The 23,117-nt window shown below is 50.0% G+C and overlaps 2 protein-coding genes across 8 annotated transcripts; both read right to left on the bottom strand.

Annotated features, from left to right (window-relative positions):
- Nucleotides 1-399: 399 nt before the first annotated feature.
- On the bottom strand, nucleotides 400-16,916 carry FPGS (folylpolyglutamate synthase). 7 transcript variants are annotated; one of them, XM_063316284.1, is made up of 15 exons: nucleotides 16,869-16,916; nucleotides 10,969-11,097; nucleotides 10,733-10,786; nucleotides 9,478-9,542; nucleotides 8,531-8,645; nucleotides 8,080-8,157; nucleotides 7,553-7,614; nucleotides 7,238-7,340; nucleotides 5,942-6,019; nucleotides 5,190-5,337; nucleotides 4,522-4,623; nucleotides 4,093-4,243; nucleotides 3,743-3,818; nucleotides 3,512-3,578; nucleotides 400-2,880 (listed from the first exon to the last, which is right to left on the bottom strand). In XM_063316284.1, exons 1-15 carry the CDS (start codon nucleotides 16,899-16,901, stop codon nucleotides 2,453-2,455), a joined length of 1,689 nt encoding a protein of 562 aa, XP_063172354.1. In that variant the 5' UTR covers nucleotides 16,902-16,916; the 3' UTR covers nucleotides 400-2,452. The 7 variants fall into 7 exon arrangements, with proteins under 7 accessions (XP_063172354.1, XP_063172358.1, XP_063172355.1 ...); XM_063316288.1 differs by lacking the exon at nucleotides 16,869-16,916 and adding an exon at nucleotides 15,901-16,160; XM_063316285.1 differs by lacking the exon at nucleotides 16,869-16,916 and adding an exon at nucleotides 14,644-14,727.
- Nucleotides 16,917-17,721: 805 nt separating this feature from the next.
- On the bottom strand, nucleotides 17,722-22,935 carry CDK9 (cyclin dependent kinase 9). The gene is made up of 7 exons (XM_063316104.1): nucleotides 22,758-22,935; nucleotides 21,595-21,676; nucleotides 20,840-20,930; nucleotides 20,206-20,372; nucleotides 19,941-20,112; nucleotides 18,874-19,022; nucleotides 17,722-18,755 (listed from the first exon to the last, which is right to left on the bottom strand). Exons 1-7 carry the CDS (start codon nucleotides 22,847-22,849, stop codon nucleotides 18,390-18,392), a joined length of 1,119 nt encoding a protein of 372 aa, XP_063172174.1. The 5' UTR covers nucleotides 22,850-22,935; the 3' UTR covers nucleotides 17,722-18,389.
- Nucleotides 22,936-23,117: the final 182 nt, after the last annotated feature.

Consider the following 23,117-nt stretch of genomic DNA (forward strand, 5'->3'; position numbering starts at 1 on the left):
AATATGAGTTAGGTCATACTTGAATGGTCTAATGGTTTTCCCTGCGTTCTTCAATTTAAGCCTAAATTTTGCAAGAAGCAGCTCACGATCTGAGCTACAGTCAGCTCCAGGTCTTGTTTTTACTGCAAAGTTCATAATCAATCTGATTTCTTATTCACCATCTGTTGATGGATGGATGGATGGCAGAGGATGAGATGGCTAGATAGCATCACCAACGCAATGAACATGAATTTAAGAAAACTCCAGGAGACAGTGGAGGACAGGAAGGCCTGGCGTGCTGCGGCCACAAAGGGTCAGCCACAACTTAACGACTAACAACAAAAAAACATGGAAATAACAGGCGTTCCCTGCTACATTCCCATTCAAGTATGAAACAGGCAGTAACAGATGACCAGGGAATTCCAGTAAGCCATTTTTAATTTATTTATTCGGAGCATCTATTTGCTTGGAATCAGAGTCTCTCTCTGGCTGATTTTTTGTTCTGCTTCATTATTCCAAAGCTTACACTCAGCCCCCTCTACAAAGAACGCTTGAAAGAAAACCAGTTAAAACTCTTAAAAATAGTTCGCCATTTAGTTTATAAAGAACGTAAAATAAAGCCACATTTCTGTGATAAATTACTTTTATAAATTCAGCGTGATATATGCTTCCTGCTCCTTTGGGGGGGGAGGGGGAGGAAGAGTTCCACAGACATTAGAGGAAGCAGGAACATTTTTTTTTTAAAATAACAGTCACCATCTGTTCTGTGCTCTTAGAAGGTCACAAGATCGCCCCCCACCCTGAGGGGGGAAAAATGCAAAACTGCTGTTGCATCAGTGCCGAGATAAGAAGGCGGATTCCAGTTAAACAGCTTGCAAATTCCAAGGGTGGGGGAATTAAAAAGAAACGGCAAGAAATTCCAGGGACGAACAATAGGCTTGTTTGCATATCTTGAAATCCTGGAAAAGAAATTCGAAACCTATCACAGAAGGGGCAGAGTGGCCCCAATTTCCACCCCTGTGCAACTCAAAGGGGCAGCCATAACATTTCTTAAAAGAGGGTCTAAGCATCAGCTAGGTCCTGAAGAAAAACATAAACACACCTGGGCAAGTTCCCTGCAGGAACTGAAAATGCCAAGAAAGGAAGAAGGGGGGGGGGGGTTGCAAGAGAAGCCAACCTGCTTCTACCAGTTCCCCCTTCTCTCTCTCTTATTATTCCCATGGCCCAAAGGGCTTTAAAAAAATGAAGCCTTCAAGGGGTCAAAGTTCTTAACCAAAAATATTTGCAGAGATGCAATGCTGCAAATGAGGAACATTGAGGTTTAAATGCAAGCACCCCATCTCAAACATTCACCCCTCTTGCAGAATGCAGGGACATGCTGGCAGAATTTCCCGGCAAGACGCGGAGTTGGGGACAGCAGCCCCCATCAGCCACTGCCCTAGAGGCAGGGAAGATGGGAGGTGAAGTTCAACATCCCCACCAGGCTGTTTTCATAAGGGGAAGGGGTAAGAAGGGTAAATGGGCTCAGGCAATCGTTGAGCCAAATACAACGGAGGGGGGGCTGTAGAATGCTTGGTCCCACTACCCGAAGGTTACTTTAAAAAATAAAATAAAATCAGTTCGCCCTGGAGAGCTAAAAGTAGGCTTGGCAGCTCATCGCAAGAACACAGTGACTCTTTCTCCCCCCCAACCCCGGAAAAAAGGCACTTGGATCTCATGGTGAATCAGCACAGGGACCCCCCCACCCCAAGGCTGTCAATGCCCAACTCAAGCATGTGGGTCCAGCCAGCCTGCTCTTCTGGCCCCAAACGGTGGACGCAGCATGCGCAGAAGCACCGTCCCGCAAACGACTGGTCCCCTCGGATATCCATCCACCACCACCACCCCAAACAGGGTCCAAAGGCAGAGCTGGAAATCTCCAGGTGGGGCAGTTTGGGGAAAGGGAGTAGCAGCATCCCCCAAATGCCGGCAACCGGGCAGCCCAACGGATCAAGGCAGCGAGTGATAAAGGCAGGGATGGAAAATGCAGAGAACTGGCGGAGGAGCATCGCGAACGGGCAAGTCGAAAAGGCACAGGGGAGTTTCCGAGGCGGCCAGCCTGTATTTGCCTCCATCCTGCTGAGAAACGTCATCTATGAACGCACCCTGCCTACTGCTCGAGGCTGATGGAGGCGGTTTCTTGCACGTGGGTCACACGGAGAAGTTCCTCCCTCGGTAGAGGAGGGACCCTGTCTCCGAGCTTATGGTCAAAAACTCAGACACCAAGCTGCAACCATCAGCGTTCAAACAGGGGCCTGGCAGAGGGCCGTCATCCACAGCTCCATTTGCTTCCATTGAGGACCCAGCCCAGGTCTCCCAGGAATGGGGCGGCTGGATGTGCCCCAAAGGACTCCAAGCTGCAACGCCACGGACGTGAGCAGCACGCGGGGGTCTCTGCTGCCCAGGAATAATTCGAGTTGGCATCAGACAGCGTCTACTGCGAAAGGGTGGGGTCCAGCAGCTTCAAGACGCCCCCGACCAGATGCAGGCTGCCCGTCACCAGGACCCGGATGGCCACTGCTTCCTTGAGCAGCACGGCCCCACTGCTGGCCGCCGGGTGAGGGTGGAGCCCCCGCGGGGGCGGCGTTGGCAAGTGGGGGTCCCTGCCCTGCGTGATCCACTGCAAGGCGTGTGAGATGCAAGGGAACACCAAGGAGTTGGAGTTGAGCAGGCGGGTTGAGGGGGCGGCGAAGAGAGGGGGGCCGTGAAGCGGGGGCTGCTTCAGCCAGCCCCCCACCTCCGGCAGGACAGGCAGCCAAGGGTCCTGCGTCAGCTTGGCCTCCATCAGCCGGTTCCAGTGGCTCTGATTCTGCAGGCAGCGAGTCAGGACGTTCTCCAGGGTGACGTTGAAATTCTGCTGATCTGCCCCGGGGAAGATTTGCAAACAAAGAAAGGTGTTGGGAGACGCCGGAAGGACGGACGCCCCTTCGCACGTCTCCAAGGCCCTGGCCTGGCGCCTGCAGGCCGGGCTACAAACGGCCAGCGCTCCGCTGGAGCACGATGGACACTGGAGTGTCTCCGCAGAGGGGACAAGGCCGAGAAAACACATTTATGCCAGCGTTTCTCAACCTCGGCCACTCTAAGACGTGTGGACTTCAACTCCCAGAATTCATGCATGGCTGGCTGGGGAATTCTGGGAGTTGAAGTCCACACATCTTAAAGTGGCCAAGGTTGAGAAACACTGCTTTACGTGTTACGGCCAGCGGATACGTTCACGCCATGCATGCGACTGGGTGACTCCGTCAATCCATGGTCTGGCAGGCCCCGCTAAGCCACGAATAGACCCAACCATGGTTAACATTATCCAAGCTCAACGTAGCTCACACTGAAGGCCCAAATCCACCTTTGATTTAGTGTTTGTGCGAATGCAGAGGCTGTGTCTGAAATCTAAGTCTGCAGAGGAGGAGACCAATTAAAACCCTCCCGTTGGGGCATTTGCATTTTGCAAATCATATTGGGAGGGCTGACCAGTCAAACACCCCTCAACACCAACCTGCGTTTCCCGCAGTCGACACCTCCGTGAAGTTGGGGCAGAAAATGGCGTAATCGAAGTGGCAGGGCTGGAAAGGAGAACAGCAAAGAAGAAGCAGGTTTAGCAGCTGTGGTCCCATTTTGCGTTCTTAAGGGCCCCCCCCCCCCCGTTTTTTAACTGGTCTGGAGAGATCCCCCGGCTCAAATTAAACCAGGAGGGATATGAAGCTGCGAAAATAATAAAAAGGCTTACCAACAAAAGTTTCAGCAAAGCAGCCGTATCTCGGTCCCCCGTCACATTGAACAGCAACACTCGGACTTCAGAGCCACTGTCGACGTGGGGAAAGAAAAGGTCCTTTTTTCAGCCCCTCCCCGCATTCATTCTCCTACTTTTTCTCTCCCCCGCCACCAATAAAAGAGGGGTTCAGGCAATGGAAAACTGCAGCGCAGAAACGCAACACTTGGTTGCATTTTTCATTGCACCCCAGAAGGTCAAAGGCATTTTGCAAAGACATCTCCGTTCCTGGGGATCCTCTGCCCTCTCCCTTCCTTAAACCATGTTCAGAACAGAGGTTTCGCACGCGCGCCCCCAGCCCAGCTTACTCTGTAGGTTTTTCTTCGTTCAGGGCCGCTTGGCGGAACCAGCGGACACAGGCCTGTATGCTGCTGGTGGTGTGGGCCCCGTCGATGTACCACGTCACCGGACCGTGATGCAGCACTTGGTTACGTCCGAGCCACACGGCCGCCTGCAGGCCTGGGAAGCAAAGCGAGACTCAGCAAGGCCGCACCACCGACTATTGTGAATTCTGCAGCTGGCCCTTCCTGATTAGGAAGCAAGTTTCTAGCCCTCATGGTTCTGCCAAAAATCAGAGAGCTGCATGGCCAGAATCTGGGGCAGAAACTCAGAAACCGGAAGGGCTTAAAAAAAGAAACAAAGCAGCAGAGGGTAATATAATACTAAGGTTGAAAACCTTTGGTGCCAGTTGGTTCTTTGACACCCACTGAGGAAGAGGAGGAGGAAGGATACCATACCTTGTGCCATGGGCTGGTCTGGCTTAAAAGCAGGGGCCAAGCAGGGCACCCTCTTCAATGGAAGTTCAGAAGGTACCCATGGGTCTTTCAGCTCACCAGCATCTATCCAAAAACACCAAAGGGGGATCCCCTCCATCAATCCATCCCTTGCTTCCCCACAATCCTAAATCTGGAAAGGCTCGCAAATCTCTACATGAATCTCTCCCAAATTCAAAGCAAGGCAGCCGCAAGAGACTAGGCTGACCCAGATCATCACCCCGAAGGAATTCTGTATAGTAAAGGGAAATGGATGAATTGAGCACTGATGTGGCATTGTGGTTAAGCGTTGGACTGGGAAAGGAGAGATCCAGGTTCTAATTCGCCTTCAGCTCTCTCGGCCAGCCTACATCTCAAGGTCGTTGTTGCGGAACTAAACAGGACGAAGACGCACTATGCACGCCGTAAGCTCCTGAACGAAAAGCAGAATGTAGATCTAATAAGCCAGGCAATACCCCTGCTCCTTACTCTATCCAGATGCAATGACTTCCTATCCATGGGGTATCGGCCTTCTCTCACAAACGCCCACTCAAAGTCTAGCATCTGTGATGATCGTCAGAAAGGGCTGGCGGGATGATACCTGGCCAAGAATAGGCAAAGGGCAAGGGTGGGGGTGGGGGGTCCTTCCTTACCCAGATACCCACAGCAGCCAAGCCACGTTCGGGAGAGCTGGAGGGCCAAAGCGGCATTTGAGCGCTGGTGGTCACCAGCCAAACCTAGCTGGAGGGGCCTGTTGTCGTCTTCGAAGGCATCCAGGTCAGGGCACAGGAAAAGCGGGCACTGTGGAATTAAAAAGAGAGCAAGTCCTGATTCTGCTCCATATAGAAAACTCAGCCTGCAGCCTGACAGCATTCGTTATGGCAGGCATGCCCTGAACCCTTCGCTAGTCGCCGCAGGTGAAAAAAGTCTCTCCCGTAGGCGAGCACAGGATAAAAATTATGCAAGGGAGGAACAAACCGTCCTGTTCCTGCTTTGCCAACCCACTTAGATGCCACCTCGCTTGCAGAGGATGTCAAATGCTTCTCTGCGCTGCAAGAGATGATTAACTTATCACTTATTCCTCTGTTTTGGGGCTGCCTCTAAAAGATCAAGCAGTTTTCTTCCGCAGAGGCCATAGGGATCGGAAGGCTAGTGGCCAGTGACCCAAGTCAATTCTTCTAGCCAAAATGCAGAAGGGAATTGTGCTGTTGTTGTTTTAATTAGCTTGATTTAAATGTCACTATGTGGAAGACTGAAGTCCTAAAAAAGCAGATTCCCTGGCTGTGGACTTTCTAGGCGTGTGTGTGAAGCTCTTTGTTGCTGCTTCCACCTCCAACAGCTTGCTCCAGGCCTTGATCTTCCAAACAAAGCAAGGGGAACATCTCTGGGGCCAAGCCAACCTTACCGGACATTCTTCAGCTCGCTGCTTCAGGACTGCTAAGGATTGCTCCGGCTGCGGAACCGTGAATGCTGGCACGCCAGGCTGAAAGGCAGATTGAGAAGTCAGGAGGATTGCCTTTCAAGGCAGAACAGGAGGATTTTGCTCCCAGGACAGGTAAAGTGACTCCTGATGCCCTAGCAGCTGGACTGCTGCAACGCGCTCCCCACGGGGCTGCCCTTGAAGGCGGCTCGGAAGATACGTCGAGTGCAAACTGGACAGCCCAATTATTGGTTGGGTCAACCCAATGTTATTGAATTTAATCTAGCTACCCATTGGCTTTGGGGCCCAATTCAAAGTGTCGGTCACTCGCTATACAGCCCTGAGATACATCACAGACCAGCTGCAGGGATGGTTCTGCCTGTCCAAACATCAAGAAAAGGCCTGCTGAAAAGCTAAAGAACATTTTTATATTGCATTGTAACTATATATGTTGAAATTGAATAAATTTCAACATATATAGTTGAATTTCTTAATAATAATTAAAAAAGGCCTGCTAAGACTCCCCCGCACCCTCCCCCCTGCATTCCTTAAAACCATTATTTGGTTTCTAGGGTGTCTGCAGATGGCTCTCGGATCTAGCATTGATTATTTTTATTGCCGGTGTTCTATTTATTTATTTATTTTATTATTCCAATTTATATCTATCATCTGTGCAACACCCAGAGACTTTTCGATTGGGGTGGCTTACACATTTTGTAATAAATATATAAAATATTTGACTCCATCTTTTACAGTGCACCATAGCAAAGCTTCATGAAATGCCTGGCTTTTATTATGATGCAAACTTTAAAAGGGTGCTTAATGCAATTATTTCCTTTCAACCTGCCCCGCCTCAAAAAAAACACAGGCTGAAAATTGCAGTCATACCTTTCTAGTGGACCTATAGAAGCTGATTATTTGTGTGTGTGTGTGTCCGTCCACATACCCACACAATGCAATCTCCAGGCATAAAAAAAAATTCACCCATGCCCTACAGTAATACAAAATATTCACGAACTTCTTATATCTTACTTCCCATTATTGCAAAAAGCAGTTTATAGTCCATTAACAGAGAAGATGCAAATGATGTAGAAAAGGTTTCTAGACCTCATGGTGACTGAAAAAATCCAAACAGGTTTTGCAAAACTGCAAAAAATGGCAGAGAATTTAAAAGGATTTTCTTTCATCATAGATCCAAGAGGCCTCCAGGTTTCCCACTAACCAGCTCAAGCCCACTGTAACAATGCAAAGGCTGGAAGAGACGATCTCTCCGGGGTCTACCTTGAAGATGCCCCCTTTCTGCCAGGCAATCTTCTCAATGGTGTCCCCCAGAATGCTGGTGTGGTCAATGCCCAAGGAGGAGACCCCACATACAATTGGCTTCCTGCAAGGAAGACAAAGAAAAGGAGATGAAGAAGACACTCCAAGGATGGAGAACTTCAGGCAGCCGGGATTCCAGAAAGGCATGGTCATGGAAATGCATCCAGAGAAGTGCAGAGTCCAGCAAGCATCAACCCTTTCTGAACAGAAAACAGAGAAGGAAACCCACCCATCTGAGAGCAAATGATGAAGCGTCCGGAATTTCAACCCCCATACCTGACAATATTTGTGCAGTCGTAGGCACCCCCGATGCCAACTTCTATGACCGCCAAGTCAACCTGCAAAGAAGGTACAAAATACCACCTGGTATCAAGGCCCAAGAAGCTTTGGGCCCTCCAGACAGTGGACCACAGCAACCATCTATGAGCCAGGCTGCCTGAGGATATGGGAATTGCACTCTATCACTTTTTGGTCTCCAAGAATGAGCTAACTTATTTAAATCCAACCAGGGCCGGTTCAGACAGAGCCCCAAGAGAGATTTTGCAGAGCTGACTTCCCCATGTTCAGACCCTCTAAAGGAATCCTCCAACGCACTTCCATATCAACAGAACTACATGGAAGCATCCATGAAGTCACCAGAAGCTCAACTCAATTTGGGGATGTTTAGGTTTTAAAGCTGAGTTCCCTGTGGATCTCCAGATGTTGGAAGGACTCAGGACTCTGCAGATCAGCAACATCTGGACAAGCCCCAAACTTATCTATTTTTCCCAATTTTTAAAAAATGTCTTTCTGGGCCAACATACCTTCTCCTGCAGAAAGACATGGAAAGCCATGATTGTGAGGAACCGGAAGTACGCGGGCATGGAAGCATGATGAGAGTCCTTGAGAGACAGCAAAGGGGTTAGGAGGATCTGAATTTGAACAACAGACAATCAAGGTCCCAAACCCACATTTCCCTGGTCCCCATCAAAATCGAGGTTCAGTCTAAATGAACCTCTGAGATATGAATATGCGAATCTCAGAGACTTACACACAGATGAGCTTCTTCTAATTTCTAAGCTAGACTTGGGCATCAAGATGGTTATATTCTTTCATCAACCAAGCCAGAAGGCTCAGGAAAAAGTTAGAAAAGTTGCAAGGCATACAATCTCCCCATTTTGCTTTTCTGTTCATTTTTCCTTCTGTTTTTTCATCCCAACCACACCATCTCACCACTGCCCATTTCCACTTCTAAACGGGTGACCCAGAGCATACCTTGGTCTCCTCCAACCGGTTAAACACCTGCCAGAAATACTTGCTAAAAAGCTCTCGGCTGATGGGCTGCCCATTAATCCGAATCCTCTCACGGACCTGAACCAGATGTGGAGAACTTGGGGGAAAAAAACCAGAGAGCCAGGATTACTGAGGTCAAATTTCGGAGGGCCATCGTGCCAGGGCCCGAGCAGAAATCCTACAGACTTTGATGAAGATGTTCAGTAAATGCTCACAACTTTGTTCGAAGTGCAGTGGATTTTGAAAACCGGCCAAGCACTGCTCAGCCAGTTCTGAAAGGGGGATTTTGTTATACTGAATTCTGTTTACCTTCCAGAAACAGCATTAACACCCACTCAAGGTAACTGGGGGAAACCGGATGTAGTTTGAACTTTGATTTTGAAAGGAAGGAGAGCTTTTGAAGTGCGTAGGACCGTACTTCCATTTTATTTCTCTGTTAGAGAAATTGTGCCAGGTGAGACCAAAGGCCTGCTTAGCCAAGGAAACCCACGTTCCTGTGCTGGAAAAAATGAAGAGTGCCAGGAAACCCACAAGGTTTCACAAGACATAATTGCAACAACCATGTGAAACCGTGTTTCCTTCTCCAATATAATAGAAGTGGCTTTGCGTTTTTGAATCACTTTGACAATTGGGAGGTTTTACAAATGAATAAGCGAAACAAAAATAAAACGTAATAATAATAATACCACCCCTCTCACCCCTGTTCTCCAGACACTAGCATCCTACATCCAATCTGCAAATAAGGATCCGCATCGTGGCTGGTTGCTGTTGATCCTTTAATCAAACCTTCCCCAACTTGGTGCCGTCTAGACAGGCTCAATTTCCAGCTAATTTTCCGGCTGGCACAGAAAATAATCTAAACCTGAATGTTCCCCGCGATTTGCTCAAAAGCAGGCGGTCTTCTGCCCAGCTCCTTGAAGGATATTTACCTGTAGAAGCCCGTCTTTAAATTGTAGTTGCGCAGAATCCTTTCCGTGAAGGCGCATGCAGAACCCTGATGGGCAGAAAGATGAAAAGGGAAACCAATCAGCCCCAGTCAAACCAGGAAGGAAGACAGGCCGCTATCCACTTTTGCTGAACCCTTTTTTCACCCTGTGTCCAATCAGCTGCTGAATTGATCGCAAACAAGAATTTTGAAAATTGGACCAACGGCCCCAAGTTGCATGAGGGCTGTAGGTTGCCAACCTCTTTGTTTCATACTCTGCATTCATTTTAAAAATAGTTTTGTGGTCTCTCCCCAACCAACTTGAGATCTTCCCTTTGGTTCTCTCCCAGACATTTCCCATCCAAGGGGAGGTACAAGATTTCTTGCCTGTTATGAGCTCCTCAAGTTCATGGTACAAAAGAATAGTGTGCACATTTGAAAAGCAGAAAAGTAGACAAGGGTATGCCCAAGGCCAGAGGAATCTCTGATTAAGAGTGTGAGTCTATATGCAAGAAAATAAATGGGTGTGCATGTACATGTATATGAAACACACAGAGAAAGCACAGATCTGTTCACGCCTAAATTTACTTCCGTATCGAAGACCACCAAAACTGGGCCAAACGCTCCAGATTTGAGGACAGTTGTCCCCAAATCCTGTACGCCTCCAGTTTTTCCCCAATACCAAGAGCCTTTTGCTGGTATAAAAAAATCTGAGAGTTCTTTGACTCACATGATTTGGGCACGACCAGCCATATCAGCTCGCTTTCAACTTCAATTTGCGACACACGTTACCATATTCTTGGGGGAAAAAAATACAACGGAGGTCCGTTTGATGTTGAATTATACTCCTCAAATAGGGAATTTGGCAACGGAGACCCGCTGTGCCCTTATTAAGCCTGGGGCTTGACACAGAGAATTGTTTTACCTGGATGGAGCGACGTGCAAACTCCTGGGGTTAAGGAGTGGATTTGAGATTTATTCTTGAGTTTTGGAAATGTCTTTAGATGCTAAAAATGGGCAGCTGGAGCAAAAGATTTCCCTGTGCTCTAGATTTAACAACTTTAAGGACCGAATAAATTTGGGATGGACAGAACAGGGGCTTCCTCTGAAGTTCTTTCTTCTTCCCTTACGTTTAATTTATTTTAATAATGTACACAGTCCCTTATGGGGTTACCACTGATATTGTATTCCTCGTGGATTCATACCCATCGCTGATAAAATTAAAGAGTCTTCAGCGCTGTCCCCTGCAGCCCCCTCACCTTGCCCTTTGTCCCAGTGACGTGAATGATGTTGAGTTGATTCAGGTCTTCAACCTGCCAGACAAAACCCTTATCAGCTTTTGCTTTTAGCATTGTACCCAGACTCCAGGGAGGGTGGGCCGTGCCCTGCCTCCACTCCTCGTCCCCCCAGAGCGCCAAAAATGGGGGTTCCCAACCCCGCTTCCCCTCCATGGGGACACGGGAAGGGTCTGCCCCAAGCACCCCAACTCGCTCACCTTCAAGCCGGTGCGTTCCAAGAACCCGGCCATGGCTTGCAACTGCAGCTGGGGGTCCCCGCGCTCTCGCTTCACCTGCTCCAGGTAGCTGGCATTGGTCTGGAGGGTGTTCAGCGTCCGAATGGCATCCTGGAATCGCAAGCCGACAGATGCAAATCCCGTCAAGCTTTCCGGTCCTTCCTTGGACGAAGGAAGAGACCAAGCCGGTCCGAGCTGTGACTCCAAGCTCCTCTTGGGGATCTCCCAAAGTTTCCCAGCCCCCCCCCCAAAAAGACACCTGAAATAGGGAGCAGTTAGTCTGGGATTTGGGTTTCTCTCCGCACACACCGGTCCTTTCAGGAGAAGAGAAAGAAGTGGGAGAAAAACTCCTTTTACTGCAGGATCCTTCCCAGCAATTTTTCCGCCCCTCCATGGCCCAAGTTGGGGGCATCCGGCATCCAGCCCGGCTGCGTGCCACTGTCCGGAGTACATCTGGCCCCGGGCCCTCTCAACGTTTCCACTGCCCCAGTGGCCGAGTGGCCAGCTGAGCCAACAAAATCCTCAACAAACAGCTAACTTAAAATGCGCCAGGACAGCGAGGAGGACCCGATAGAAGGGAATATATTCTTCCCAACGTACTTGAACACACAGAGAGATCAGGACATCCTGGGACTGTCCTGTGGCTGCATTTCCGCAGAGCAGAGCCTGCCCAGTGCAGGGATTTGACTATTTATTTGGACGGGGCTCATCGGGCACAAGTTCGCACAATGTCAAAGATATTGCAGATCTATATTACAACAAAACCGGAATTCTTTTTATTGGGGTTTACGGACAATGAGCTAAAAAAGAAAGATATATCATGTTGTATATGGTAACTGGAGCAAGATTATTGTACGCCCGAAGATGGAAGACGGAAATGCCCACCGTAGAAGATTGGATGGTAACACTGATGGATAAAGACTTTTTTTTTTCTTTTTTTGAAAGACGGGAAACCTTATCTGGACTTTTTGTTGGAAGAAGAAAAGACTGAATTGATGATTTATGAATCTGGGGATTAGAAAGGGTCAGAGGAAGGGGAAAGAACAAGACGGCAATTATTTGATAGAAAGAAGGTGGGAAGTCATCATTCTGTTTTTCCTTTTTCTTATATACTTTTTTCTCCTGAACCTTTTGATTTTGTATACTTTTACTGCACTGAAAAATTCTAATTAAAAAAAGGAAGGGAGAGAGAGAGGGAGACAGGAACCAGGGGCGGTTTTCTCAAGGTAGCCCACCTTACAGGGGTGTCGTAAGGCTAAAATGAGAGTTCCCTGGATAAAACACAGGGGCTAAACCTCAGGAATAGAACGCAACCTGTGTAACCCTGCAGCTTTGTGGAGGACCTGCCTCTCACAGCAGAAGAGGGCTGAAAGTTTTGCAGTCCAAGAATCTGGAATTCTCCCCAACAGATACCAGCTGAGGAAACGTTACATCCTCACATGCACACTATACAATGAAAGCCAAGAAGGGGGAACCTTGAACGAAATAATAAAATATGATAACGTGACTGAAGTCCAAGTTCCATCATGCAGTACAGAGTCTATTCCCTCCCACCTTCTCCTCGGACAAGACATTTCAGTGCTTTGCAACCTGCTTCGGCAATTATTTCTGCAATAATCCTGGAGGGTGGATCAGTATCGTTATAACTGGGGGGGTGGGGGGAGAACGGATGGCCTGAATTTGCAAGAAGCCCCAGCAAGCCTCCATTCCAAGCTCACCATCTGGATGACATCTTTGAGGGTTTAATAAATAATAATATTGAATGTTGACTGCATCTGGCCTAGGGCTGTAATAAACCATTCGATTTGATCCTATCGAAGGTTCAGTTCTACGTCGTGTTTTTCTTGCCTCGTGCCTCAATTTCATGAGCTTGCTGTTCCTGCTTGCTTTTCTCAGCACTGTATAATATTGCTTGCTCCAAATGGAAATAGCACGACAGGGATGGACGGATGCAGGATTATGCACCCTGCAAATAGCTTTTCCCTCCCCGCTTACGAAGGATCGCCTTCAAGAGACCAACACACTCCACAGAAGTTCAACATGACCATCTGTAATGCTACTGCAAAAATTTCCTCAATGGGCTGAGAAAGTTCAAAGGGGTGTTGCAAAATCTCAATAGCTGCTTCCCCTTTCAATGAAACGTATCAATGAGACCTCTATGAATCAGAGACTAAACTGCAACCGTACACCCTTCGCATGAGCCATCAAGCTGCAATTCTTCCAGGTAATACCAGATTCTTATCTCCACATTCCCAATGGAGAAACATTTCCAGGAACTCCTTGGTCTTCTGAAAGTTTATGCTTTCAACTGCCCCCCTTGAAAAAAAATCAGATCCAAAATCCAGCAAAGGCAAAAAAATATTAACAAAGGTATTTGCAAAGTTGGCTGGTTTTGAAAGCACAGGAAATACGTTCAGGGATACTGACCCATCCCTGAAAATCTTCCAAAACTCCATGTGCATAGTATTTTGCACCATGGATAGGGAATGTGTACAAATGCCTGGAGAGATTGACGTGTGCGTCAAGCCACGTGTATAAAACAAACTTTAAGAGGGAACAACACTGCATCCTTGGCACACAGACCCTGCCATCTAGCTGGACCAGATTTCTCCCTTTCCTGGAACAAGATGTGCCTGTTCAGTCCTGTATCGAAAGCTAATCTAAGCTTGTTTCATGCTTTACAATGTTGCAACTTCCCAAAGCACAAAAAAGGATTCGTATTGATTTTAAACAGGGTGCCAGGCAAACATTTCATTCCAGAGGAATGTAGGTGATGGGTTGGCTTGTTTTCGAAGACAGATAAGCAAGGAAGGACGAAATGGATGTTTGCATATGAGGGTCAGAATCACTGGTCCCAACTCAGGAAGACAATAACCAAACTCCACTTTGACAGACTTTGTGTGTGCAGCAATGTTTCTAGCTTGGCAGGACACAAACATGGATTTCCTCTATCCCAAAAGAGAAATTTAGCACTCCAGTAAGCTGGTCCCTGCACCCTGTGGGCAGAGAAGAGACTTAACCAGGCAGGATGGGGAGTTAGACCTAAAAATAGGCTGGGTATAGATCTGCCACCAGTTGAGTGTGCAACAGGAGCTTCCATTTCTAAAAACAGGAGGCACTTCCATTCACACTGCAAGTGGGATACTGTATATTTTGGGCACAAAGTTGTAGCAGTCCTGAATTCTGCATCGCCAGATTCACATATGGCCCTCCCAGTTCTTTCCTATTATAAATTAATGTTTACTTTTAATATTTTGTGCCCCAGCAACTGAGCTAAGCTCTGCCAGGGCAAGACAGACAGTGTGAGTCCGAATTACTATCCTGCAAGACTTCACTTGGAAGCTCCAGATCCCCAAGGCGACCCACCCCCTCTTCCAGGCCACAACTCCTCTATGGATTATGCACATAATTTATTCTGTATTCATCCCCAAACTACAAAGCTCAGGAGTTGGGAAAAAGGAAAAGAATGCCTTTGGTCCTTCCTGCTGCATCTGTAAAAAAAAAAAGTTGTTGTTGGAATATGGGCCTTACCAACTGATGCCTGGGGAAGCTTCAAGAGGAAACCTTATTTTCCTGCAGGCAAGAAGCAACACACAAAACTGCAAAACTCGTTCATTCCAATGTAACACGCCAGGTAAATAAAATAAAGCATCTCACCTCCATTGGCCTGCCTTGCTATTAAAAACTTGCTCAAAACGAAACCTTGAGCCCCCAGGGGGAAGGATTTCTTGCAACCCCCACCCAGAAATCCGGCTTACTCTGTTGCAGGACCAGTCAAGAAGAGATCATTTAAATCATGCCCTGGAGCCCCCACATTTTCCACATGGGATTGGATCTTATTTCCTGGTACTGGGTTAGATGGGCGGAGGAGGGAGAATTATTCAGTCATTCCATGCTAAAACTTGCACAATTGCAAAGGGCACAGAGGAGAATCACATGGGAGAACTTAATCCTCCCCCAAGCGGCATCAGAGGAGCCTGGAACAGGGATCAGCGATGATGCAAGAAACTGAGAAAAGAAATATGAACATTTTGTAGGGAAGGAAAAGGGAGATGGTGGGGTAAGCAGAGGTCAACTTTCTCGCCTGCAAGGTGGGGAGAAATAAATGGCTAAACCTTTCTACGGCCAGGAAATTTTAAAAGCTGACCCCTTGGAACGCAGGGCCAGTGCTGCTGGGTTGGACCACAATTCCTATCAACTCCATTCAGAATTTGCTTCTGGAAGTCCTCCTGGGTACGGTGGCGCCAACCCAGAGGAGAAAAACAACTTTTCAGTGGCTGTGAAATGTTCTGCCCAGCTGGACTCACCTGCCCTGGTTTAGACACCCAATATCTGCAAGTGTGTGTGAGTTTCCCAAGCCATAAACAGCCCCAATCAGGAAAATACCCCCTCCCAGATCTCTCAGTCAAAAGAGAAAGATGCCGGCTTTCAAAGACCACCGTGGCTGCATTCCGAGGGCAAGCTCTGAAAATCATCTGCAAATCGCTGCTCCAAAGCCAGGATGGGATAATGCCCTTGGTAAGAACTGGTGTGCCCCAGAATTCAAAACCGAGGTCCTGCAAGCCCAAAGCCTGCACCCCAGGCATGAAAAACCATCAGCACAAACGGCCCTGGCCAGTCACTGAAAGGGTATCTCTGTCTGGGGATGCACGCCCTTAGAAGATAAGGAAAGCGCTGTTCGGGGTAGCTTTGTTACTAATTAATAAGCCAGCGCTGCCCCGCGCGCCTCTTCTTTGCAACGGGGAGGGGACGCCAAACCTCACCGCGACTTGGAGCACGCGTGCATTTCGCCCCCGAGGGGCGCAGCGCCAGCCCGTGATCCTCCACGTGCGCGGGCGCCAGCCCTTCGCCGGCTGATGCAACCCCGGCGGGGACGACCCGCGCCCGGGCTTGCAAAGCAGCCCCGCCGCTCACCTGGTACTCCATCCTGGGTGCGCGGGCCGGGCGGGCGCTGAGCCACCGCCGCCAAGCCCGGGCCGCCGCGGGAGGAGCTGCTGCGGGCGCCCGTTGCAGAAAGAGCGCGAAGCGCCAAGCTCGCACCCGGCGCCAGCCCATCGCCAGCGGAGTGACGTCACCCCGCCCCGCCTCCTGAGGCGGCAGCTGCTGCACCGCCGGCCACGCCTCCGCCGGCCCCCTCCGTGCGCAGGCGCCTAGAGGAGAAAGACGCCCTTGCGGCCATCTTTAGCAAGGGCAGAGCTCCTTTCGCTTGCTTTCTAGCCCTTCTTTCTTCTTTGCAACGCCCGCTTGGTCCGTAGAGATAAAGAGAGAGTAGAGGGACGCACAGCTTGCGGGCCCCCTTCGCCAGATCGGCTGCTGGACTGCGACCTCCGTCCCCGGCCACCCAACTTTTAAAAAAAATTACTTGTTCTATTTATTTGGTAAATTTATACAGTGCTCATCCCACCTATGGGACGTACAAAGCGAAAAACGTAAAATAACAAGTTTTTTTTAAAAAAAACATCATCTGCTGGAGAGCGCCCTCAACGTCCTTAGCAATAGGCCACTGTATTACCGGATCCCCAGGTCAGACGGCAAAGCCGTGTTTTCAAGCCTCTCCTTCCAGAAGGCACCGACTTGGCCATTTGGGTTGGCACAGGCTCCCGCCCCCCCTCCCCATGTGCACCCCCTGGATGAGTTGTGCAGGCTGGGAGGGGTATTTGCTGCCCAACGCAGCCAGCCAGAGTCAGCTGGGTGGAAAAAATACATCTTCCAGTTTATACCCACATGCAAAGCAAGGATGCACTAAGTATGCAAAATGCCCACGTATCTACCACCCCCTCCCAGAGGCCTGGCCAGCCACAGCATCCCCCCCTTTTCTGCCATTAAGGGTAGAACAAGTCCACACTGTCCAGACGTGCTGGGCGGCAGGAACAGAAACATACCTTGAAGGTGGCTTGGACCTTTTTGCTTTCCATTAGGGAACTGCAGCAGACAGCTTTGGGTTCACCGGCTTGGCCCAACGCCTTCCCGCGGTCCTTGAGGGAAGTTAAACAGTAACTGCAGAGCGAGCTGCATTTCAACCCCAACCCAGTTTGTCTGGCGGGGCCTTCCGAGTGGCTGGCTTTGCACCCAGTTTGGAGAAAGCCACGTTCAGCTAAAGAGGGACTAGAAGCTGCAAGAAAACCCAAAAAACAGGTGCCATCCAACGCCCCACCCCTGAAGTGTGTGTGTGTGTGTGTACAGCAAGTTTTGTGAATGGCCAATAACACTGCTGTTACTATCTGCGCCTCCCCGACTCCCAGTCTTGTATTCCACTTCCCAATTGTAAGTAAATCAAGTTACTTTTTGCACGTGACATTTAATGCATCCCACGACACCAGAGCTAGCGTGGCTAATAATTGGCTTGAGTGTGCCTCCGGATGGCTGATTTTGCGACAACAGACAAAAGCCACTCGTAACCGGGTTTTTTTTTCCACAGCTTTAATTCATCTTTTTTGCATTTCCTCCAGCTTCATTCATCCCTTCTCCCGTGCCAATTCACTTTAAATGATCCGTAGGTACAAACTCAACGCTTCGTGCCTTGAAGAATGGGGTTGCGTTCCACCCAAGCAGGTAATAAATGTGTTCATTAAATTTAATTACTTTGGGAAAGATTCGCCACAGCGCTGCGGAAGAAAAGGAGCAAACATGATGGGATTCGATCGGGAGACTTCTTCCCCCATCCCCACCCCAAGTCGGAAGCTTGCGATGGAGAAGGAGGGAAGCAAGCAAATCTTTCGCTGCCGCCGATTTTCGTCTTCTTCAATTAACTTAACTCCTGCCACATCCTCAGCCAGAGCTAAGCTAAAGAGAATAAGAACACCACCTCGGAATGTTGGATTTTACTACCCCAGGAAACAGGATTTTCTTTTTCTTTTAAAAAGGCAAAATAAAATTGTGGGATAGAAAAAGAGGAGGTTGCCATGCTGCAACAGTTTAAGGAACAGCCCTGAAGACAAACACTGGGAACATGTGGGCTGTCACCCCCCTGCCCAGCCAAATCTGGGGCACGGGAGGGACGTTGCCAGGGACCAAGAATCCAAGTTCTTGCCTACCCATACTTTTTATCGGATGCCCGCTCACGCATCCCTTATTCTGCCACGCCTCGTCTCCCTGCAGCAAGGGGGACAGCCAAGGATTAAATTTACAGCAGCTGGTGATCACCAGCCACGCTGCACCAACAAAGCTCTCCAAGACCAGGAGCTAAACAAAGCGTTTCCGAAAAGGCAGGCCACGCGCTCTCTGCAACTGCTCCAAGTTCAACAGAGGCCCTCGAACACTTTCTGTGTATTAGCTGCCAAACCGGGCCACCGCTTTCCTCCAATCATCCAAATTCAACTATTCCATTGTTCCATTAAGGAAAGAAAAAAAAAATCTAAGAAACCACAATGCATTAAAAGACCCATCTTCTTGACCTGCGGCACTCAGAAGACCCTGTCGAACTCAGTCTGATTGGTGGCCGCCGGATTCCTGCCCTGGTTGCCCGGCTGCTGGGGCATGTGCCCGCCCCTCCTCCTGGGCGGAGCCAAGTACTCGAACATGGACTGGTTGTGGGTGGACAGCATGTTCTTGAGGTCGGAAGGCATGGGGTCTGACCAGAAGAAATCGTGGTTCAGGGCGTCGTCACTGTCTATCCGCTGGGCTGGATCCAGCACCAGCAGCTTGTCGATGAGGTCCAAGGCGTACGGGTCCTTGACGTAGGCCTTCAGCCTCTCTTTCACTTTGCGCTTCTGGCCCTTGGGGAGGTCCAACTTCTGGTAGAGTTCGTACTTATCCACATTTGGCCAGACCTAAAAAGAGACTCGGAATCAGATGCAACCCGCAGAGGGGAGCCCTCCTCTCGTCTTACCAAAATCAACTTCCTAAATTCAGCCGGAAAATGGAACTACGTAGTCCATCGGCTCTCACCTCGGGGGTGATGGACCCACAGAGCTGGCTGATCAGCGTGAGTTGGTGCTGCTCCGTGTTCCCTTGCATAATGGGGCTCCGAGTCCACATCTCCGCCATGATGCAGCCCGCGCCCCAGAGATCGATGGGTGGCCCGTAATCTCGTTCCCCTAAACAAATGAACGCTGAGTTAATCTTCCTAAATGGGAGCCAGCTACTTTGGAGAACTGTTGGCATCGTTGTTGACGTTTCATTTCCCTGTTCAACTGATCGCGTAGGAATAAGTGCACGCAGATGTTATGCACAACACAACCCACAACTGAAATTCAATTTCCATAAGACCAGAGTACCCACTTGTCCAGAAAAATGACCCAAAAACACTACTGTTAAACCTTAAACTCTAGGGAATTTAAGATCACCATCCTCAGGGCCTTAATGTACAGCAACATGTCTGTATTAGCTTCCAAAACCCTGATTTGTGGTTTAGGATGCAAGTTATTAAACAGGAGCACCATTAACCAGATCTATCCAGTTACAAGTCACACATAATCAGTAAGTTTTATGAAACTGTTCTTGATAAGCCACAGGACCAAAGAAAGCTGTGCACAGGAGGCTTCCAAGAACCACATCAAAGAGTGGTTTAGGAGAAGCAATATGTAAGTTCATTGGAGGGACATTCTAAAGCAGAGTTTCTCAACCGTGGCAACTTGAGGACATGTGGATTTCAACTCCCAGAATTGTGCAGCTGGCTGGGGAATTCTGGGAGTTGAAGTCCACACGTCTTCAAGTTGCCAAGGTTGAGAAACACTGGTCTAAAGATTTGAGGACCACCACTGAGAAGTCCCTGTTTGCCTGCCTGCTAAATTTGCTTTTAATGGTGGACCCTTGAGAACATCTTGGAATCTTAATGTGCAGACCACAGCTTGGTTGAAGTCAGTGCCCATCACTCATGGGCCAGCACAGCCATATGGGAACTGAAGTCCCATATGAAGCTCCAGAAGGCAGGGCGTCCTCCCACAATCAAAGGAGCAGAAGAGGAAGGCTGTTTTGAACAGGTAAAGACTTCCAAGAAGATGGCCCCTTCTTACCCAAAAGCAGCTCTGGGGGACGGTACCACAGCGTTACCACCCGGTTCGTGTAGCGGTTTGGCTGGCTGTTCTTGGCCAGGCTAAAAGCTCGGGCCAAGCCAAAATCGGCCAACTTCAAGACACCGTCCCGTGTGATGAGCACATTGGCGGCTTTCATATCTCTGTGCAGGATCTGGAAGCAAAAGCCGGACAGAGTTCTTTTGCTTTTTTAAAGGGAAGTCCAGCCCAGGTCTCCTGGGTCTGAGGAGTCCGAAGGCCCCCTCACCTTATTCCGGTGGATGTAGTAAAGGCCATTCAAGAGCATCTGCATCACTTTCTTGATCTCCGACAGCGTGAACTTGACGTGGGCGTTGCTGAGCAGGCCTGCCAAGTCGTGTTCGCAGAAGTCAAAGACCAGATAGATGCTGCCCTTGCAGCGGTTATAGGGAGAGGCTGCAGGGGTGAAAAGAAACTGTAACCACAATTTTATCTCCAATTCCATTCACTTCATCGGCATTCAGCTATCATGTTTGGCTCCTCCCACTCAACAGATTGTATTGACCCTCAGTTTTATATTCCAATTTGACAGGCTTTGGACGCAAAGATAAAATTTTAGCAAGAAGGGACAAAACTCTTGACAACGGATTTCATTTAGGGTTCAGGTTCGGGTTAGGTTTAGGGTTCACATCCATCTGCACCATTGGGGCAAACAATGTTAAATTCCTCTCCCCTTGTACCTTAATCCCTTATGTAATTACAGAGACATGGAAATTGACACCATGACGCCAATTACATCCAATTCAGATTTTACAGCCATTTGGTTGGAACACCAGTCCTTTGGGCAAAACAGCCTGTTAAATTGACATTTTACCTTAATTGTTTTTAGCAGGTGAAATTAAGCCCAGGAGTTTAACAGTTACCTTTAGTCCGGCAAATTTCAATGAGATTGACCACATTTTCATGCTTGAGCAACTGCAGGATTTTAATCTCCCGTAAAGCTGTGATTGGAAACTAAACAGAATGAAAGCATTAAAGATGGTCCATGAAGCAGTAAGGTGGAACACTTTAGCTAGGGTTTTGCACAGAGTCTTTCCAATTTGGTGACTATTTAAAATCAGATACATTTCATTTCTGCTCTAACCTAAGAGCACAGAATGATGAGTCCCGCTACATTCCAGCTGATTTGGCCACCCAGAGGAGGAATTGAACGGGTTCAACTACAAGCATATACAATCAGCTTTATCTTCAAGGGTTGTGAAGAAAAACAGTTCTGCATTCTGAGATAGTACAAAAACTGGCCAGGTTTACCCATTTTCCAAATCTTAGCGTGTGACTATAAATGAGGTAAGTCCATGCACCATGCTAACCCATACCCTTTCCAATACATTAAAGGCTCAATAAATAATCCATCACAGCATCACAAAACAGTGGCTGATCTAGGCAGGTTTAAACGGGGGCTCGACAAGATTGAAGAGGGGAAGATCCGCCGAGCGGCACAGAGCCCAGATTGAAGGGACGGAGCCTTATGCTTGGTTTTTAGGCTTCCTGAAAGCGTCTCCCCTTAAATTCGCTGCCCTCTGAAGATGCGCACAAGACTTTACCTCTCCCCTTCGCAGACTCCCTCACTGCCTGCTTATTCTGAGCAGATGTGGGGGGCCAACCCAGACACACTCACCCCTTCTTTTTCGTTCTCCATCAACACTTTTTTCAGCGCAACTTTTTTGCCCGTCTGGCGATGCTTTGCTTTGAAGACCTCCCTGCAGAGAAGCCAGGGAAAGCATTAAGGAAAAGAGGAGAGAGGCAGGCCGGGGTGCGAATCTGGTAGGTGCCCAACCGGCCAAGGATTGCCGGCTAGTCCAGGCTGGGGGGAAGATCGGATCCAGAGCTCAGCACAGCCCTGGGGTTCCACCGGCGTTGCTCCGGAACACCTGTTGCCGGGAGACGGGCAACAAGGGAAAGGCCGTGGTCCTCTGGCCCGCAAGCAGGAAGGAGGGTCAGCTGGCAGAGCTGGTGGAGGCCCATCCGTGCCCGAGGAAGAAGCTCCAGGTGGGGCGGGGAAGGGGTGCGTGTGCGGGGGGCAGATCGAAGAGCAGCTCAGCCCATCCCAGGAGGGGTGTTTAAAATCCACAAACAGGGGAAGCTTGCAGTGTGTGTGGGGGGGGCAGCATATGGGGGGGTCCTTTAAAGGAATAGAAGAGGATGGCCAGATTGCCAAAACAGGGGCACAGGGGGGCGAGGGCCGACAAGGCCGCTCTCCCCACTTAACCCTCTCCCCCCACGTCCTGGACTGCAGCCCCCATCTTCCTGAGCCAGCACAGTGCACGCTGGCCCCCCACATTGAGAGGGCGCTAGGGGGCAGCGGGTGGCTTGCAGAGGATGGTGGGGGTCCTGCCCCGCCCTACTGGGAGGGGAGGCTCCTGGCTGGGAGCGATGGGTCCCGAGTCCTACCCGCTCAGGAGAGCCTCAGTTCAGACCCTGCCGGGCGAGGAGGGCGGCTGTGGATGATGGGAGCGGGGTCCCCCCCCCCGCGAAGGCCACTGAGCGTCGCAGGCTAAGGGGAAGCGGCTAGCGAAGGCGAGGGCGGCGCCAAGCGGGCGGGCGCCGGGGAGGAGGGGCCTTGTAGTCCGGCCGGGGAGGAGGGGCCTTGTAGTCCGAGGCGTGGAGGGCGCAAGGCCCGCCGGGGGTGGGGGGGCGATGATGGAGGACAAGAGTGCGGCCCCGTCTGAAAGGACAAGGGGGCTGCGTCCAGCGAGGCCCAACGGGGTGGGGACGATGGGGTCGGTAGTCCCCCTCCCCCCCTCCGCGTGGAAGGGCAGGGCAGGGCCGGGCCGGGCTTACCCGAAGGTGCCCTGCCCGATCTTGGCCAGCTTCTCGTACTTGGACACCTCGTCGCAGTAGGGGCACTCGGCCGCGTCGTACTGCTTGGCCATGGCGGAGCCGGCGCCCCCGGCCTCCTCGGGCTGCCGGCGGCCTCCTTCCCCCGAGCGCGCAGGGACACTTCCGGCCGAGCTTCCGCCCGGCCGCTCCATCCTCACCACTTCCGGTACGGCGGCGTGGAGGCGCGGCCGCCGCGGTGCTGCCTGGGAAGCGTAGTTCGGAGGGCGCGCGGGCGGCGGCGTTCCACGTGGGAAGGCGAGCCAGAGGCAGAGCGGCGGGGCGGGGATGATGGGCTCTGGGCGGCCGGGGCGAGGCTGGGCC

The sequence above is a fragment of the Candoia aspera genome, chromosome 16, assembly GCF_035149785.1.
Source record: "Candoia aspera isolate rCanAsp1 chromosome 16, rCanAsp1.hap2, whole genome shotgun sequence".
Taxonomy (NCBI): domain Eukaryota; kingdom Metazoa; phylum Chordata; class Lepidosauria; order Squamata; family Boidae; genus Candoia; species Candoia aspera.

Coding starts and splice junctions, on each gene's coding strand:
- FPGS (XM_063316282.1), bottom strand. CDS start 11,398: ATGCCCCCAACTTGGGCCATGGAGGGGCGGAAAAATTGCTGGGAAGGA. Junction 10,787..10,968: donor TGGAACGCACCGGCTTGAAG/GTGAGCGAGTTG, acceptor TTTGTCTGGCAG/GTTGAAGACCTGAATCAACT. Junction 3,819..4,092: donor AACGAAGAAAAACCTACAGA/GTAAGCTGGGCT, acceptor CCACGTCGACAG/TGGCTCTGAAGTCCGAGTGT.
- CDK9 (XM_063316104.1), bottom strand. CDS start 22,849: ATGGCCAAGCAGTACGACGCGGCCGAGTGCCCCTACTGCGACGAGGTG. Junction 20,373..20,839: donor TGAAATTTGCCGGACTAAAG/GTAACTGTTAAA, acceptor TCACCCCTGCAG/CCTCTCCCTATAACCGCTGC. Junction 19,023..19,940: donor TCCCCCAGAGCTGCTTTTGG/GTAAGAAGGGGC, acceptor TCATTTGTTTAG/GGGAACGAGATTACGGGCCA.